The sequence below is a fragment of the Haliotis asinina genome, chromosome 15 (assembly GCF_037392515.1).
Source record: "Haliotis asinina isolate JCU_RB_2024 chromosome 15, JCU_Hal_asi_v2, whole genome shotgun sequence".
NCBI classification, from domain to species: Eukaryota; Metazoa; Mollusca; class Gastropoda; order Lepetellida; family Haliotidae; genus Haliotis; species Haliotis asinina.
The window spans coordinates 10944936-10966084 of record NC_090294.1 but is presented as its reverse complement, the minus strand read 5'-3'; the positions used below and the strand labels follow the sequence as shown (position 1 = coordinate 10966084).

General features: G+C 39.2%; 1 protein-coding gene across 1 annotated transcript; it reads right to left on the bottom strand.

Moving 5' to 3' along the window:
• Window positions 1-329: 329 nt before the first annotated feature.
• LOC137265705 (aldo-keto reductase family 1 member B1-like) lies at window positions 330-8667 on the bottom strand. Its single transcript, XM_067801144.1, has 11 exons — window positions 8522-8667; window positions 8266-8384; window positions 7903-8064; window positions 7627-7743; window positions 5737-5787; window positions 4379-4501; window positions 3631-3737; window positions 3090-3171; window positions 1654-1737; window positions 1053-1141; window positions 330-589 (listed from the first exon to the last, which is right to left on the bottom strand). Exons 2-11 carry the CDS (start codon window positions 8347-8349, stop codon window positions 553-555), a joined length of 936 nt encoding a protein of 311 aa, XP_067657245.1. The 5' UTR covers window positions 8350-8384; window positions 8522-8667; the 3' UTR covers window positions 330-552.
• Window positions 8668-21149: the final 12482 nt, after the last annotated feature.

The following is a 21149-nucleotide window of genomic DNA, read 5'->3' as shown; positions in this document are numbered from 1 at the left end:
CGTCATTATTTATGTAGTATTGGTAAACGAACATGTAAAGCCTCGTCGTACCCCGTTACTATTTATGCAGTATTGCTACTACTACTACTACTACTACTACTACTACTACTACTACTACTACTACTACTACAGTTGTTGATCAATGTGAATTGTTTTTTAGTGCATGGACTTTCTATATCATCTCATCTTAATTGATGAGCATATCTATGAGTGGTGCACAAACTCCATCCCAAGTAGCAGTGCACACAATTTGTATTCTCATCTCAGTAAATTCATCAATAAATTCCTTAATCAAATAGGGAACTGAATTACATTTCATAAGTATACAATGCCATTATGATATTTTTATTCAACACCTTTACAATTACATTGTGATTGTTTACGACTGAATACGACCACACAAATAACGGCATCTACTGTTGCGGACAGTGCTCTTGTCGATAGTGATTTTCTGACATTGTAATCAATGCCGTCCTAGTTCACATCTTCACATAAGCCCATTTTCTTCCTACAGTTATAGTCTGACCGTGTGACCTTCCGTGCCGAGCAAGCTCACTTCTCAAAGGGATAAAAGGGATGGTCTTTCCATCTGGAACAAGAATAATGACAGGAAACTTTTGTCTCCTCGAATAAGCCTATGCATTGGCGTTACGTATACAATACGTCACTGCCGTCATATAGCTAGGATAGTGCTGAGTGCGGCCTCTGACAAATATGCCTAAAACATCTAATTCTTTTAAGAACAGTTATTTTAATTCAGTTCACCCGCTTCATACATTTAGGCTGAGAATTCCGTATGAGTTTGCAATACCATGCAGATCCATATCTATATACTGATATTTAAGGTAGGAACTGCTCTTGTTTACATATGTCCATACTGATATAATGATATTTACGGTAGAAAATGTTCTTGTATACATATATCCATACTGATATAATGATATTTAAGGTAGGAACTGTTCTTGTATACATATATCCATACTGATACAATGATATTTACGGTAGGAACTGTTATTGTATACATATATCCATACTGATGTAATGATATTTACGGTAGGAACTGTTCATGGTTGACTCTGTAGCCTTTGTCCAGAGCTAGCATTGCCTTCATGTCGTCCTCACTGAGCTCAAAGTCAAATATCTGGAACATGTGGATTTGATCGTTTCGCGTATAAATATAATAAGGACCCGTGAAGGTCCCGGTGTAGAACAGACCTTCAGCAACCCATACTTGCCATATAAGGCGATTATGCTTGTCGTAATAGGCGACTAACGGGATCGGGTGGTCAAGATCGCTGATTTGGTTTACACATGTCATCGGTTCCCAATTGGTCGGTTCCAAATTACGCAGATCGATGCTCATGCTGTTGATTACTGGATTGTCTGGTCCAGACTCGATTATTTACAGACCGCCGCCATATAGCTGGAATATTGCTGCGTAAAACTAAACTCACTGACACACCCCAAGTATAATAAGGGAAGCGTTTGGCTGAAACCACATGGAACCGGTTTAATCTCCACCCAAGGAGACCGTTTTAATGTGTCTTATGTTCTCTTGAAAGGAAAGGATTGCACGACAGTCGTATAAAACGTAAGGCGAACTGAATCCCATGTTCCTTTAAATAATGAAAAAGTAAGAGAATTATCACTCACATCCATGTTCTGGGCCAGACGAGATGGATTCGTACTCTTGGGAACCAAAGCATAGCCTCTCTGAATGCCCCATCTGAGGATCACCTGGTGCACAGTAGTAACATGTGGGTCAGAAGCACAGCGTAAATAAACAACAAATAAATCAACATCGGCATTATTCCAGCCATGTAGTGACGAGATCAGTTTGCATTCATAAACATTGAAAGTCCAAGGCCCACATGAATTTCATTAAAAAATATATATATATATATATTTATTACATTATTATTTAAAAAACCCAGAAAATGTCAAAATTAAAAAGCAAGCAAGCAATTCGTTGTTCACATCTACAATTTATGATACAGGTCAACCTCTTCCATGTTGTGGAAGTCGCGGTGGCTGAGTGGGCTAGACGGCTGACTTTGTGTGCTGGCGATTAGGTGCCTGACTCCGAGGGTGCGGGTTCGAATCCCGGATGGGACTCAACCAAATAAGTACTAGAATTTGTACTTTACTAAAATCCCAACTGTTACATATGTTGCTCCTACAGGTAGTTTAAAATGAACACCATCAAAACATCTGGAAAGAACAGTAGTATCGTAAATGATACGAGATTTAGTATACACCAGGAATACATCGTCGTTAAGACACTCACAGGCTGTAGTTCATGAATAATGAGTACATCAGTTACAGTCAAATATTTATGCTACTCGGTGCGTTATCTAAGAAACGCCAATGTCAGCCTAACCCGTTTGAAAGCAGGTCAGCTGTTGGAATTAAGAATTGTATTCATGAAAGAGGAAACAGCGTTTGTCGTCTAATTACAATTCCGAGGTATAGTATCGTCCGTTCAGGTTTACCCAGTGTTATAACAGTCAATTAACAGTCGACACTTCTGGCCACCAGGGGGAATACTTGACCACTGGCTCGTGACGTCACATTATGTCCATGGATGTAATTATCAAGGTGCATGTCAGCTGCAAGTAGAGAGTCATGGGTCCACGGTCTTAAGTATTTAAGGATCACTCAAACTGTTTAAAATGAAGATGAATCTTACCCGCTAGTTCTTGTGTCAACCATCGGAGGGTTCACACTTAATGGATTCCCTGATGTTCAACTTTATGAAATATTTCAGTGTCAACTGCATGCTGTCCCCCTCCATCGTACGCACACACGCGAGCACGCAGTGTCATGCACACGCACTGCTAATGAACATAGTTTTATGTTAATGGCCATTATAATTCCTATTGTAACAGCCGTGTTCTTTCAGATCTTCACGACATACTTCACATACATACTCTATAGGTTTTGCAAAGGGATGGAGGACTGGCTGCTTAGGGCCATGGCACTGCGAAAAGATCATGCGGTTCTTTTACATTCAAAATGTAAGTAGCTACTTTTCAAAATTGAAGATTTATGCTTGTGTGACTCTTTGACGTATTGATATGTTCGAATACCTGAGCTGAAGATTTGCCATATTTCTTTCCGATATCGACAATGGTCGGGTGTTCGAGAAACTTTGGTGCATCCTTGGGTATACTGAAAACAGTGAAGGTCAAATTCATCAATGATCTCCACAACGTAAACGAGATGTCTCGACAATTGAACCAGCAGGAAATAACTAAGTTGCGGTTGTATATATAATGAGGTATCATGATACTGCATGTATCTGCATATTGATGGCCGTGTACAGTTTGTTCAGCTTGACCTGATCAAGTGATTACTAATGCATTGCAAGACCGTGTCACAACTGGCTTGGTCTATTATTGTGAAGGGGTGCACCTTTGGTCGCACCTGTGCACCACAACTCCCCTACGAATCGGTCTATGGGTCGTGTGTGGTTATTTACGCTATCCGGACTTCCTGACGTCGGAGTTAACTTTAACCGTCAACTTTTAATGTGCTTCACTCCAATATTGATCGTACAGCGGTAGTGACAGTGTTTCTGGAGTTTGCAAGAAGTGTTTTGTAAAACTGCAATTAATGAATAAAACTTACTACACCTGTCCCGGCGCTCCGAACGGCCCATAACCAGTAGTTGAAATGTCGTTCTTCAGGGAGAACTGGAGGAGGTCGTCTTGGGCCAGGTATGGAGTTATCTCCACCTGAAACAGTGTCTTGAACAGTAGACGGTTCTTTGATGAGTGAGTGAGCTGGTTTTAAACCCCCGTTTCAGCTTTATGTCAGTACTGTATGCGCTGGGGAAAGCTTGAAGTGATGCAGACGTCTCAGACGTTCACCACGTCGGCGAAAACCACGAGCTCAGGTATAATGATAATAATAATAAGGGCATTTGTAATGCACTTTCGCACCACGGAGGGGTAGGCTCAAAACGGTATTAACTAGAAGGTTAACCGTCACATGATGTATTCCATCGGGTACCCACTTCCTGCTGGATGAACAGAGGCAAGTTTGAACAAATGTATTTGTCTAAGGTGACACCACATGTAACATATGTGCTTCGCTGTAGGGGCAGGGCTGGACTGCTAGAAGCTATCACGAGTCAAGCTGCCAAACACCGCCATCTATCTAAGGACTCCCCGTGCCCACTGTTGCATGACTTCAGCTGATTTGTGACCTGCTGATCAACCTAGAAATAAGTCGCATCGATGGTGATGCACCATGATGCGCCATATCACACGACAGTGCCACGATCCTTGACAGGAACCGGAACTACCACTGTACCACTTCCGCACAATCATCGAGCACCGTGTGGCGCCGTGGTGTCATATTTAAACTCGCCTACCTGGTTGTTCGCAGGCTTATACTTGAGACCGTCCATGTTGAGAATCCTCTCCAGCTGTTGTGCATTGAAGTTGGAGACGCCAATAGATCTGACAAGGCCCTTGTCCACAAGCTTCTCCATGGCCTGATGAGAAGGAAAGCTGGTGTACAGTTACTCTTTGTAAATATATCCACGATGCAATAGAATTTATTTCGTGAAAAATACAACTGGTTTAGGTAATAGTCTATACTGAGCAAACCACGTCAGATTAGGAATTTACCATGCATTCAAAACTAAGTCAAATAGGCCCATTCTGTCCCACCCAGCCGTCATCCAAGAAAGAAACGTTTGAAGATATTCCCACTGACATGACCTCAAACAACACAAATACTACATGGACAAATATTCACACGAAGAGTTTGTTCATAGAACTTGGTGTCTGTGACATATCGAATAATGCAACATAAAGGGTCAGCATATAAACTGAAGACAGATTTGCCAAAACTACTAATCGGTGCTATCAACGCCTGAACTCTGAACCTCAAGACGTGCACGCTTTTGTTTTTTTTTTCTCATGTTTCATATATATTAATACAATCCTTGTAAAGTGGGTTCTGTATTCCTTTTGCATATGGCCAGTGTGATATTGTAAGCTGTAGGTATATCGATTATTTAATAAACAACAAATTCCCTTCAGATAATTTACCCACCTGAACTTGAAATTCAGGAGACAATGAGACCTACTGAGGTGTTTCATATTTCGACCTATGCACAAAGTTTCAGACCGACACAAACACTCCTTAAGGCTGGATGATCGATGGGATGATTTGAAATTTCCTTTCCCCGGGCAGTAATTCTAACAGCCCTAGACTTTGGTGTTTTCCTTTCATACTTCATATAATACCACTCTTTCTTAGAAATTGCTCGATCAAAAGTTACACCATTCAAGGCCCCAGTAATGCTTTCAAAGCTATCATAGAGTTGTATGGCAAACATGTGGATGCGTACAAATTTGTATACTCCCCAGAGAGTTGAGACTGATAATATGATGGGCAGTTCATGCTGATATCCAATGATCGTGGGAAATATATGTCACCGCCTTGAGCAAGTACTAGTTGACTGTCTATGTGCACTATATAAATAGCCAATAACGTAGCAGTGACAAAAATTATGTTCAATCGAAATCCCTATTTTGACTTATCGTAGGATTTATTGGATAAGCTTTTGGCGGTCCTATTGCATATATTGATAGTTTACTTCCTCCGTGTATAAACGGATAAGCAGCAACGATAATCATGAAAGGGTCCCACTTGTTATACCGAATATTAAATTCAAACTGTTGTATCTAAAGTAATTAGATCAGAATGGGAACTACCTACTCTCCACGTGTCCAGGTAGTCCGTCATGGTCGCCTTGGTCCGTTCCTTGTCCTTGGGGAAAGGAATATGCAGAAACATAGAGGCCCAGACATTGTGGTTTAAATCGCAATCACGTTACGACATTACACACATCAACCAATCATATATTCTGGTCAGAATATTTTTAGGTAGAACTAGAAGACGTTGTAATGACAAAGATTCTCAATAACTGATATCCTGACACTACAAAAGTACGTTTACGACCGCTTCATTCGCCCAGATCCCTCATCTAGTTGCTTGTCACGAGCGTACTGAAAACGTTTGTTTGTCATAAATCATTGTACTCACAACATCTTGTCAGTTCACCAAACAATAAAAATACAGATGTCAGTATACATTTATATAAGTTCAAATAGAAACAAACACATCATCGTGAAGAAAATTAAAAAAACCCAAACTAACAAAGATAGCAAATACACAATATCGTATAACTTAAATGTCACATGCAACGTAAAACACAACTTTGCAGATTCTGATATCTTTCGATATGCACTTACCGAAACTCATCATCCAAAATGCCAATTCAAATTGGCATTTTTGAAAATAATAGTATAAAGTTGAAAAAAACGCAATGAAAAACAGTTCGCGAAAACAGAGTTCAAACGATTCACTAATCGTATGCATGCCCGGAGTAGGAGGTCGTGAGCAGTAGTCTAATCTAAGTTGTGTACACAAACAAGTAAATTATCTTCTCGTTATCTCTAAAAACCCACGTTGATTGTCATAAGCAGCCTCTGTCACAGAGAAAACTCAATGTGTGGTTTACTGGCACCTGTATGTCTGCCTGCCTGGTAATGACACTGACCACAACTTTAGGGCTTAAACTGAGAGCCGGCTAAGTGTATCGGCAAACGAGCCAGCCAACGAAAAGGTTTCGTCACACTTAAGTGCACACCCAACGGTTCTGACAGAGTTCGGTATCCGGGTCCTTCGTTTCGAGCGTAGTAGACCCAAGTACAAAATATTGCACTTTTGATTTGAGATAGTACGCGTATAATTTTGTGTATTTGTCTTTTCATAGTAAGCAACGCATATTATATGTCATGAATAAGGATGAATGAGTGATAATTGTGTTTTAATTATGTTTGATTTTTTGGTTGCATGTGACCTTTAAGAGCGAAAGAAAATATACACCGACATTTGCTGGTTACTGAAAACAGATAATGAAAAAGTCATGAAATTCTGTTATTAAGCTGTGTATCATGCCGATGTCATGGTTATAATTTGAACCTAAATTTCGGGCACACTACGGCGAATGTTTTCAGTCGAATAGCCGTTTGATAACATTTATTTATGTTATTTTGTAAAGCAAGTGACCATGTGTGTACTTTCCGTTGCATAGCTAGTTATATTTAATGGAAATAACCCATAACACTAGGGACCGTCCTTGAAAATTATTGGTGAGTTTAGATGATGACTTTTATGGTTAAGCAGATATAATATAAAGAGAACTCCTCCCCGCTCCCACCTACGACACCCGTCCCATAATTTTCCCACCCTCAATCCGTCCCACCCATTTAGTGTATATGAACAATCATCATCGCATCACCCACCCACCCTAATCTTTGTTGACTCCTGATCTTCAGTGCAAAGGGGTCTCTTAACTTGACAAACAAAATCATGCACTGCACATCCCTTATGCACTTGTTAGAGATCAAGGCGCAACAATCATACTATTTCTGCCACCAGTTTATATTGTCATTTTGACACATCCCGATACTTTCAACCACGTTGATTGTGTTTGCACCATTTCATCGATGTAGCTTCTACGAAATTTATAATTCAGTATAAGATGTGTTTGCCCCACCAACTACCGCAAGAACATGGGTGGTTAAAAAATTCTTGACTCACAACAAAGGCCACAGGAAAGTGTATCAGGTACAGATCTATGTAATCCATATCTAGGGCCTCTAGTGACCTCCGACACGCTGGCTCCACCTGATCTGGTTCGTGGCAGTGGCCCCAAATCTGCAATGACAATTCACATTTAACGTTGTCGATATTCCCGCTGTGGCACGGTGTATTTGTTGCGCTGACAAATGTATACTGTAATGTGGTAAGGTCTGCAATTTCCGTTTGTTTACTTAACAATCATGGTGCTAATTGTGAACAGCAGATACATCCTACCTTAGTCACAATGAACAGCTCTTCCCTCTTTATTTTTCTTTCTTTTATCAGTTCTTTAATGGCGACTCCGATTTCCGGTTCAGTTTGATAGATCCAGGCTGTGTCAATCTGGCGGTATCCCATCTGTATTGCAGCCTTCACGGCTTCACCAACCTCGTTTGGCTGTTGGGGAAACAGACTGATAATCTACAAATATTACATATGAACAGAGACTATGCAGAGTTGCGAACCTTTGTCGTACCAGGATTCGAATTTCAGAATGGTCCCGATTATGATCCTCAGCTATAACCGGGTTCGTGGTTTTTCTACAGAAATGAATCTATTAAGCGGGAACATTTGGAAAGAAAATATTCAACAACCAACCCGGAAACTGTTGTAGGTTCCTAAGCCCAGCATAGGCATGTCGTATCCGCTGTTCAGACGTATGGAAGGTACTTTGTCCGCCATCTTCAAACTGCCCTCTCAGCACTTGACAAGAAAGTCTGAAACGAAAAGCCCAGGCATTGTTGACATATATTTAAATTAATGATACAACATGTCAGCTCCACGACGGTAAGTAAATTCAGATGTTCTTCAAGAAGACAGAAAATTGCATTGTTGAACCTCCAACACAACTCACCGGACAGACGACAGCAGCAGGAATGCTTATTCAGTTCGTGTTTTGCCAGAGACCGTTCACCCGACAAGAGCACCAGTGAATTAAAACGTTATCAAACTCCTGAACAAATATCACCATGATATCTTGGAACGCAGGTTGAGTGACTTGCATATCTGTTATCTCCCAGGCTGTCCAAACGTGCGTATTACGCTAGAGCATAACAGTAGTGGGGTGTTTGGGGGCTGTATTTGGGGTAGTAATGATGATAAAGATGATGGTTTGTATATTTTAAAGCGACAAGGAACAGGTAGCTCTTCTTATACATTTCCGTACGCAACGGTCATGATCCAAGGTCGAATGGGACCATTAATAAAGTAAATATTAAGCAGTTGCGTCACACGCCACGTTGGAGTCCGGCGCAGTGATGCTATCATTTCTCTGAATATATTTGGTAACACACAGTATTCTCAGTTAATGATACAAAATGACATTAAAGAAAGGCAAAGACGAAATGAGTGCCATCACCAGCAACATCAACAAAAACAACAACAACAACAAATGTTTGTCGATTGAAACCATACGTTACGTATGTTACCTGAGTAGAGACGCTTTCAAGCGGATGTACGGGGGAAATCTGAAATCAAATAATTTATACGGCATGTGAATAAAAATATACAACCTATCACAAGTTTAGACTCAGTAAAAGCACCCACTATATGTTATGTATATACGTTACACCGTAGATAAATTTCTCAACTAACATCAACTACAAAACTTATGCAGATGAATAGCACAACAACAATGCATCAAATTGCACAACCATGTATCAAATTGCACAACCATGCATTAAACTGCTGACAATCATGTAAAATTATCGTGCCGGTGAACAGCTTCGTTTTGTTGTAAAGTTTTCTTAAGAATTCACCAATTTTCACTGAGTATCATTATTTCTTGAACCTATGATCCTACTGTTTTTTGTTTTCAATACATCAGTTCGTGCGTAAACAATACCTTTAAACAATATGAAATATTTTACAAAATCTAGTTTAGAATAATTGACTGAAGTAAGTTGCTTCGTTTACACTAGTGTGTCGAAACGTTTCGTGAGTAGTACATCTTTCAAGTCAAAACTTGTGGCCAAAACATGCAAAAAATCGTGCTCCGGAAACTCAACAGTTTGGCATCACGTGACCGGGCGTCAGCGTGGGGAGGTGACTCACTGCTGCAGTTCAACTTGTTCTGTACATAACTAACCAAAATGTGTAGGCTTTTAGTTGAGGTCGCTGATGTACTCATGCACATCATCCTGTGTGACCTTCCTTCCTACCTTCAGCTGTAGTGTTTATAATACCTATCCTGTAGGTGCATATGTAAAGGGGACCTACGTTGTGTTATCGCACGGCGATGTTCAAGGATATTTATCATGCGTCGACAGACCCGTTGACAGGTCATGGGCGGTTATCTTAACTGGAGTGTTTTAACCGATATATGTTGTAATCTCGTGTCAACAGCTGACACACATTCAGTACTGAACGGAGAAACCTGAACTCGTGTTGTTGACGCACGGCACTGAGAGCTCGACACTGATTGTTCGGCAATATTAATCAAGGATAATTTGATAAATATTTGATGCCAGTTATGCCAGGCACAATCGAGGTCGGTGCCATGTTGTCAGTCACAGGATTGTCTTGTCCAGACAAGATTATTCACAGTCCTCGCCATTTTGCTGGAAAATTCTGAGCCAGCGTTAACCAACACACAAACAAATGTAGTGAGTCAAAAAAAACTTCACAAAATGTATTTTCAAAAATAATGAAGAATGTCTCTCTGATGATACATCTATGTATCCGAAATGGGATCCCTATGTTTCGATTCTAGTTAGCAAAACCCACTTAAAGCCATCCATTCGTCGTGCAAATGACGTTAGTGCCAAATCAGGTTTTGCGCGTGCAGTCGATCACGTGTTCTTCGCATCGAAGTTTCTTCATTTGCACGCGTTTGCATTGGTCTGAAGAAATAAAAAAACCCAACCTTTTAAACCACAGTTCTAAGGGTACTTTAAATGTCACGACCGTCAAATGTGCAACGTGAACGTGCCTTTGACATATTGTAAGCGGGAAGATCAGTCATTGACGTCGCAAGAGCAATGGGATGCAGCCGTCGTACTGTGTATGACTTGCGAGGTCGTCTACAACGAACTGGCACCACTTCTAATCGCCCAAGGTTGGGTCGTTCACGTGTGACGTCACGAGCAGAAGACCGTCAAATCGTCGTACGTCACCTACGTGGCAGATTTCTGCCGGCTACACGACCAAGGGCTGAGATATTTAGAGGTCGACTGTCGTCACAGATCATTCGAAATCAGTTGCGGGTTGCCAATCTCCATTCTCGACGTCCATATCGCGGGCCAATATTGACTCCGTTTCATCAACGTCAACGTCAGCTGTAGGCCCAACGTCACCTCCGATGGACCCAGAGAGACTGGAATCGAGTCGTCTTTAGCGATGAATGCAGGTTTACCCTCAGATTCACGGACGGCAGGCATACAGTCTGGAGACGACGTTATGAACGGTATGACCAATGTTGTGTACAGAAAGTCGACAGATTTGGGTGCGGAAGTTGCATGATGTTGGGCGCTTTCGGTGGGAACAACCGTTCACGACTTCTGGTCATCCGTGGAAACCTCACAGCTGCTGCTTACCGCAACCAGGTGCTCACCCCTGAGCTCGTTCCTTTCATGGTGGCTTATGGCCCAGGCCTACAGTTCGAGCATGATAATGCTCGGCCGCAAACCGCGATGTTGACAAGAAATTTCCCTGAAAACGCTGGAATCAACTTCATGAACTGGCCATCGAGGTCCCCTGACCTTAATCCAGTAGAGCACGTATGGGATACACTTGGGAGAAGGCTCCGTGGTCTGAGGAACCAACCTCAGAATTTCCAGGAACTTGGCGCTGCCTTGCAAGAGCAGTGGCGCAGAATCCCCAACCACGTGTTCACAAGCATCAGGCAGTCGATGAGGAGACGGTGTTTGACAGTGGTGAATGCGCGGGGTGCCCATACACAATACTGAACTGAGAAAGTTTGAAAGTTTACTCTTGTGACTTGACATTCTGTATGCTCATGTTTTGGAACTTCGGTGTAGTGAGTGAGTGAGTTAACATTTAACGTCACATCGGCAATATTTCATCCATATCGTGACGAGAACATTTAACAATGAAAATAACTAAATGTATATTGTAAAACCTGTCGACGAAGGGCAGTAAAACAACTGGAATATCACAATGAGAATTAAAACTAGCGTGGTAAGTTAAAACTAATATCACTATTTGGACAAAACAATATAAAAATTGGCTATTGATCTCCAACAACCGAAGGTAGATCACCACACCAGGGACCATGGGGACTTACAGTACCTTTGCTACCTGCATGGGCCCTAGTTGGATTTACATCATCCCTTCAGCCGCTGGAGAGTGTTTGAAATGCTAACCAAAATTAAAATAACGTGAATATTACGATTGAAAACCTGGTAGACTTAAATGTACATCAAATGTTTTGGGACTTACGTACCCTCTTAGGAGGACAATAATTTTACAATACTTCAACCCCCTTTGAGGGTACAGCCACTAACAATTTTAGTTACTAATCTAAACTAAAAATCATTAAATAGATCTATCTATAGAAACATATTTCTAAAACAGAAAAATGGTCAATTGTAACAGAGAAACTAGAAACTGTCTCCTATTATAAGTATCTGGGATTAACGTTGTCTTGTAGAAATGTATTCACAAAAGCTTGCGATGTTTTATGTAAGCAAGCCGAGAAAGCATTGTTTCCTATTAAGAAATTCATGTACAGATACAAAAGAATACCGTTTGATATTCTCTTCAAAATCTTTGGTTGTAAAATCCAACCTATATTATTGTATGGAGCAGAAATTTGGGGAATTGTTATCCGCCATGACATAGAAAAAGTACACTCAAAATTCTGTAAAAGCGTACTACACGTTGGTTATCATACACCGAACAAGGCGGCTTTAGCCGAATGTGGGAGACACCCTCTGCGTGTAAACTACATGTCACGAGTTGTTTCATTTTGGGTACGTCTGCTTCGGCAACCGGATTCACGTTACTCGCGTCGCGTGTACGATATGCTTAAACGTTTAGCCGATAACGGGGATGGCAACTGGGCTTCGGCAGTATGGTCAATACTATTTCAACATGGCTTTGCTTATGTATGGCTATACCAAAACGTTGGGAATTGTGAACTGTTTCTAAATATTTTCAAACAACGTTGTAAAGACATATACTACCAGGAATGGGCAGAGGATATAAGGGACTCCAAATCACGGCACATGTACTCTACTTTCAAATTAGACATTGCTCCAGAACTGTATTTGACTGCTCTCTCTTCTCAACATCTGCGCAGAGTTTTAACAAAATTTAGATGCGGCTCCACTAATCTGAAAGTAGTTGGGTATAGAAGATCTAAAGACACTGACCTTAGTTTAGCTGTGTGTGACTACTGCAAATATACACCAGAGGATGAGTATCATGTGCTGATGAAATGTCCTCTTTATGCAGCAGAAAGAACCCACTATATACCAAGTATCTATTCCATGAACCCGGATATACATAAATTTATACATCTTCTAAATACTAAGAACCATAACATTATACTCCGTCACGCAATTTTGTAAATAAAATCTTGTCCAGGCGCTCTGCAATAATTTAACACAAGATGTCATTTTGTACTATTGGCCTCATGGCCATATCTACGAAATAAACCTGTCTGTCTGTCTGTCTGTCTGTCTTTCTCAAAATTCAACAATGAAATCAATTTCTTTTAAAAAAACAATGATTAAATGAGAACTAACGCTGTTAAAAAGATCCTTGATAGTTTTGACATAGAAATATTTATCCCTTGTGATGGAGAATTCAACACAGTCCAGTAGGATATGCTCGACCGTGACACTCTCATCACAGGGGATACAAAACAGAGGATCCTCACCTTTTAAAAAGTATGCATGAGTATATCTAGTATGGCCAATACAACATCGTCGTAAAATAACCTGACTGACAGCCCAAGTAGGTGTAACCAATATACGGTTTTATTTCATGTGATTTATTTATACCTACTTGGGTGTCCCACTTCTTCTGCATCAGATCACGGATGCAAGTTCTAATGCTAGGTTTGTAATCAGAGTATGGAATAAGAAGTGGTGTCACAGATTTGTTGAGTGCTGCTTTAGCAGCAAGGTCAGCCAGTGTGTTCAGAGAAATGCCCACGTGGACGGGTAACCAACAAAACACGATGTCGTATTAGCCAATAGCAAGATCATTATACAATTCAATGATTTCGATTAAAAGTGGATGTTTACATGATAAGTTGTTACTAGCCTGAAGACAAGAGAGTCTGAATAGATTATGTATTGTTTATGTTTAGGATGTTTTTGAATATATTTAAGAGCCTAGGATAACTGTATGTGGATGACAACTTCTTTAATACTGGAACACGACGTTTCGATACAGGTTCTTGTATCGTTTTCAAAGTGTAAAAAAAAATTAACAGCCGTTAATATGGCGTTAGCTTCAGCAGTGAAAATAGAGCTATTATCCGGTAATCTAGAAGATATTGTTCTGGATCCAATGACAGTGGCACAAGCCACTGCGCCATCGTCCTTGGACCCATCTGTAAATAAGGATTTATAACTGCTATATTTGTGTTTTAATTGATTATATTCTTGTTTAAATTGTAATTAATTAGTTTCTGATGTTTAAATGATGTTCATGTTAGGTCACCTTGTGGCCTAAACAATTGCCAAGGAGGAGAAGAAAGAAGTCGAGGGAGATATATTTTCCAGCTCAATACCAGCAGCAGCAATAAACGGCTTTATTCTGAGCCCAAGAGGTGGAACTAGAGAAGACTTTTTGCTATACAAATCCTCATAGAGAGGATTGAAGACACAGTTCTATGCAGGGTTACATTCGTTAGAGTATAGTTTTGTGATATATTGTAAAGTAACTTAAAGGACCACTAAACTAAATTTTTTGGTACTCTTTTTATCACTGCATATGAAAGACGTTTGGTCAGTCATAAACGAAACACCATTTTTTTTTAAAAAAAACAAAACAAAAAACAAAAAAAACAACCTTGTGGTTAATTAAAACCAAGCGCTTAAAAGTTGCTAAAAAGCCGTCTGCTTCTCTCTCAAACGAAACCGCAGACAGGTTACTTAACTCTGTCGCCAGAGCCCTACAGTGACGTCATAGAAGGAACGGTTTCCAGTTAAATGTATAGAAAATGTGCAGGAAGCTCGTCATTTTGCTGATACCTCGACGTCACCAAAGACATGCCGAATTGTTGTGTTGCCGTCAGTTGTTCCTTGGGATCGGGTGATGGTGTCACTATGCACAGATTTCCACCAGTTTGTGCTTAAATTGGTTGTTAGTGTGTGCGAAGCGAGCGTGTGGAAGCCTGTGGTATATACTAAATCGGATGGTTTGCCCCTACCACGCTTCCAGGATAGAAAATGGAGTTTAAGTTTCATCGAGTTTATAAAATCAAGACTGCTTACTACACATTGCTGACCAAAAGGATTTTGCATGAATATAACGCTTTCTTCCTCGGAAACGAGGTTGTGGTCGAGGTGACAATATTATCGTAAGTAATATTATATTGACCCCTTATATTGACCTCACTTCCAAGAGTGAAATTGTTATGTTATAAGCAATGTCATGCACAATCCTATTGTCCCTCAATAAAATACATATTTTACTACCGGTAGAAAGTAATTGTCCTTTTGTAAGTCGGTGAAAACAAACTTAAATAGCACTCATCCCAAGACAGGGCGCCGCCATTTTTGAAAATCGTGAAGTCAAATCCATTTGAATTAATGAGATTGTGTATGGTAAGTTAGAAAATCAAAACTACATCAATATGTATTTGAATCATTACCAAAAGGAGTTTGAATGACACAGCCTGCAACATAACCTAAGCGAGGTCGGGGTCGAAGTGAAAATACTGCGAGATAAAGGACAAGGCATGATAAGGGTGGTTTTTGGCCCACTAACAGAATTGGCTGAAAACATGTTATTTGTTTAGAGACAAGTTAGCTTTGCATAAAAATGCTATATTTCATATGTTCTGAGGTGTAATTTTTCTGCAGAGGGGCCCAAAATGGGTTTTATCAGTTCCCATGAAAAATAACAAGAAGTCTGAAATATCAGTGTGCCATAATGGCTCATTTACAACTGTTATTTTATTTACATACAAATTACAGCAGTTTTATGACTGTCATAAGTCAAAGTCAGTCATAATGTTTTAACTTCAAGGGGCCCAAAACTCAGTCATTATCCACAGCATTCTTTGCAAATGTAATCCATGGGTCCATTGTACAACATGTAAGCATGATAACAATCATGTTGCACTAAGAATCACAGGGGCCTGTTTTGGGTGAAGCTTCATTTTGGGCACAGCTTCATTCTAACTAGTAAGTGTTACAAGTCAGCATTTACATCCAGTTTTAGCAAATATACAGTTAACATCTCAATCATCATATGTTATTACAATAGCCAACCATGTTGCACTAAAAATCACAGGACTTGACCTCAAAGGGGCCCATTTTGGGTGAAATTTCAATGTCAGTGCAGGTTCATATTAACACCACGCACATGTTAAAGTCAGTATTCAAAAGACTTCACAGAGTAATTATTCACTACTTATCCACTTTAAAGATATAAAACATCCACTATTACTCTTCATTCCCACAGTCATCAATCTCAGTATCTGATTCACTCTCAAGAACTGCAGTATTCAAAAGTGTATAAGCCTAAAGTAAATCAAAATGTATAAAATATGAATTTAAAATATTGGGAACAAAGGCAACTAGACTGACTTGAAAAGGCAAATGGTCAGTGTCTTAACAAAAGATTCACATGATGTTAATTAAAGCTTGTTTTACAAGTGTTGTAACATAGATTACCAAACTTAAGAAAAAAATTACAATATTTGGATTTGATGTGAAACTGTTTAGTTAAACATTGTAGACTTGATAAACAAACTTTGAAAAAAAGAAAGAAGAGTTACATGGATTTGAACCTGCATGTCTGATAACAAAAGAAACCTCCAGTCCACTATTGCAACCATTAGGCTACATATTCCTTTGCCTCCCACTGTGAATTTAAGCTTATATATTACACTTTACAACTATGTATGACTTGACGTCTGCCTGCCTGTGTTCATCGCCTGCTAGACCTTGATACAATGTTCTTATTCTAGCTAAAACATCCTTTTCATACAGTTAAGTGTAGTCATTTTGGTTAAATGAAGTCTAATATGTCATTGGAAACATCAAGGTACATAAGTTCTTGGAAAATGCATATGTTTATACTTGGCAATCCTGTTGAATGACAGTGTTATTTTGACCGTGACAGGTGACTCAAAGGTGTTTGATACACAGATGATAGAAAAACTATGATCAAATTCTTTCATAATAACAAAGATTTTCACCTTTACAGTACTACTTGATCATATTTTGAAAATCTTCAGACATCTCCTTACTTTTCTAGCAGAGACCAACAACCAAACACCAATGTTTACATCTCATAAATCTGCCTTGTGGGTGCCTTATGATATTGAAAATTTTAATAACGATGTTTGACATGTGTATTTTAGAGCACAAAACCATTCAAAATATAATGTATCATGGCACAGATGTGTAAATGTGATGGATTGTTTTTAAAGATGTTAGTTTATGTCAATGTTTATTTTTTTAGATGTTGTATGGGGCAATTTCATAAACCGAAAAAATGTACTTTTTTAAAGATTTTGATATGAGCAAAAGCGTGACCCACTACAATTTTTTAGGTGTACATTCTAATTTACTCGCTTCATATGTGGTGAAAAAATTGGGATGGGTCACGCTTTTGCTCACACTTTTCTATCACTCTGAAAATCAGAAAATGTAGGTTTCTAGAAGATATTGTAAAATATGTTAACTTTGAGGTCTTCAAAGAGGAAAACTAACAACACTAGAAACATAAAAATGCAATTGGAGGTAACTTCAACAATTAATTTAGCTCCTTTTATGCTAAAAGTATCGTGTTGTAAAATTTTGATAATCATGACATGTTGTGGGCCAGTAAGGGCCTCTATCATACCTTGTCCTTTCTTCACTGGCTAAATTTACTTGGTTTGTAACGTTCACTCACCAGTATGTAGACACTTGTCAATATACTTCCTTATACTTGGTCACATAATCCTAATTACTTTCTAATCATACTTATATGCATTTTGAAACTTAATAAAAAGAAGCGATCTGCGAATGTATAACAGGAATGTAATATGTAGACATTTCACAGTTTGCCTATTTGAATCAAAATTCGCACGCACGCCGTAGTGTATGCCGTCTGCATCATTACACTTAACGACGAAAACAATGATTCTGCTGAAAGTTACGACAACTTATTAAAAACAAAAATGCAAATATTAAAATTAAATTTATAGGAGAAATGTCAGACTATTATCTTCTTCGAGGAATGTATCCATCAATATCCACAAAAACAAATGATATATAATTCATCTGCAGAAATCCCAAGTGATGTGTCTTTTAACAGTGTAATATACGAAAACGTGATGTATCGTTTCAGGTTTTTCACATTGCTGTATAGTTTCATTGGTTACCCAAGATGGCACACCTGGAAACTAATTGCATAATGTGTGTCATTCTTTTTAAAAAGTTATTTAGTTAGCCAATAATGAGCAATCAATGTATTGGCGGTTAATCCTTTGAAAGAAGGGTGTTGTTTTACATACACACAGACACGACAGAGTGTATTCAGTATAGATTAGTAAATGTACATAGATAAACACTACCTTTTGACAAATCCCCCATTTCAATCCCCATAAAACTAATTCTAACTAACTAACTAACTAACTAATCAGCGTGTTATCGGTTAATCCTTTGATCGATCCAGACAAAAGAAATGCCAAATGGGGCCTTTGTCGGGTAATCTAAGTGGCGTTACCACGAATTATACCTGTTATAAATTCATTAACTGAGCATCAAGTGAATGATAACAAATAACCACCTAACACGGATTACAACCCAGCGACACCAAGTGATTTTGACAGAATCGTCTATGAAAACAAGGGTTGTAACTCGAAAACTGGGCAAAGCAGGAGACAAAAGCTAAATGATAGTAGATTATGAGAACATATAGCTTTTATTTTTCTCAGCAGCTTTCGCGATTTCATGTTTGTACAAACCTGTAAACGAAATAGTTTAACCCCTGAAATGTAGATGAATACTGCACAGACCCTCATTTGTATACCCACTAATACGTCTCGGAGAAGCGCCGCTCTGATTGGTTGAAATTTCGTTTGCGGCTGAGAAGTTTGCACTGTTGACAAAAAGGTCGATTTAAGATAATTAAAGATCGAAATGAGCATTTTTAATGACGGGGTTTCATTTATAACGATGTCAGCAAGTGATTTTGCATTTGTACCCTATTAGAGTATATGTGACCTTTAATACCGCGTTGTGTAAGAGATGGTTCATCAGCCCCAACGTAGAGACTGTCAACAGGAGATGTTCTAAAGGACCCAGGACAAAGTCTTAGACCTTGGTGATGGACGGAATCTAATAGTTTTAAGTTGCTTTTACAAGCTCCACCATAAACGATTGAACCATAATCAAGCTTTGAACAGACAAGTGATTTGTATAGGTGTAAGAGAGTACCTTGATCTCCTCCCCACCTTGAATTAGACACGACTTTCAATAAATCAAGCGCCTTCAGGTATTTAGATTTTAGCGATTTGACAAGGGGGCGAAAAGTTAAATGTGAGTCAAAGATAAGACCGAAGAACTTGGCCCATTTAACAGCTTTCATGGGAATGCCATTTAAAAACAGTTCTGGGTCTTTATGCGGTTTGTATTTTCTACAGAAATGTATGCAATTGGTTTTCGACTTAGAAAATTTAAAGCCGTTTTCAAGACACTATTTATTTATTTTGTTTTAAGCACATCTGTAGTTGCCGTTCAATAGTATGCATATTTTTACCTCGACAAGAAATATTAAAATCATCCACAAAAAGTGATCCATCAATTGAATCATTTAAAACCGTGGATAAACTGTTTATCTTGATACTAAAAAGTGTTACAGACAAAAAACTGCCTTGTGGAACACCCTGATCCTGATTATAATGGTCAGACAGGGTTGAACCCACTCGGACTTGAAACTGCCTGTCTTGTGAAAACTGTGATATAAAAAGAGGTAAACGACCCCTTAAACCGAAGTCATGTAAATCCTTTAAAATGCCATGCTTCCAGGTTGTATCGTATGCTTTCTCGAGATTAAAGAAGATCGATACTGCATGTTGTTTATTTACCAGAGCATTTTTGACAAAGGATTCTAATCGTACCAGATGATCAATGGTACTACGATTTTTCATGAAACCACATTGAATATTTGTTATAAGATTATTGATTTCAAGATACGATGTTAATCTATTGCTTACCATTCGCTCCTTGGTTTTACAGAAAACAACTTGTTAAGGAGATTGGTCTGTAGTTAGACGGATCAGTATGATCCCGACCAGGCTTCGAAATAGGGACTACAATTGCATTAGGCCAGGAAGGTGGGAAATTACCTGAAGTCCAAAAATTTCTAAAAGGATTTCTAAACACGATTCAGGCAAATGCTTCAAGAGCTGATAATGTGTGTTATCAGACCCTGTTGCTGTATCATGGGCGGTATGGAGCTCGTGTAACGAAAATAATTCTGATACTTTTGAAACTCAGGAACATCATTAGATGATGAAGAATGTTTGGCAAGTGTTTCGCCAATTTTATTGGCTATGTCATCTTTATTAGTTAATACATTATCACCATCCTTTAGATGCTGAACAGTAGATTTTGATCCTTTACCTTTTATCCTTTGGATCATGTTCCACACCTTTGAAACTGGTGTGCGAGAATTTATTTGGGAAATATAGTTCCTCCAAGACTGACGCTTATTCAGTTAAAAGGCACGTCTAGCCTTGCCACTGAAGATTTTAACTTCGTTTAAATTATGGACTGTCGGATGTTTGCGAAAATATTTTTCAGCTTTCTTCCTACTCTTTCTGGCCTGTTTACACTCATTATTAAACCATGGTTTGCGAATGTGTGGAGTTGCAGAGGACTGTGGAATTGCTCTGTCAGCAATGCCATTTAGAAGATCTGAAAACGACTGTATAGGATCTTGACCGTTCCTGAAGAGATCATGCTTCAAGTGTTCAACACACAGCGTTTCATATAATGACCAATGAGCCCTGGCGAAGTTCCTTCTTGATACAGGTGGATCATCACAAGGGTTGCTTGTTTTGAGAATGGTGGGGAAGTGATCACTCCCACACAGGTCATCATGGACCATCCATTCAAATTCAGTATATAAGTTTGAATCGGTAAGTGACAGATCCAGGGAAGAATATGTTCCCGTAGCTGGATGTAGATAAGTCGCTGAATCGTTGTTGAAAATGCATAAATTATTATCAGAAATAAATTCCTCGAGGATTTTACCTTCAGTATTAGTGTCGGCACTTCCCCAAAGCGGACTGTGTCCGTTAAGGTCATCCATGATGATAAATGGCTTTGGAAGTTGATCAT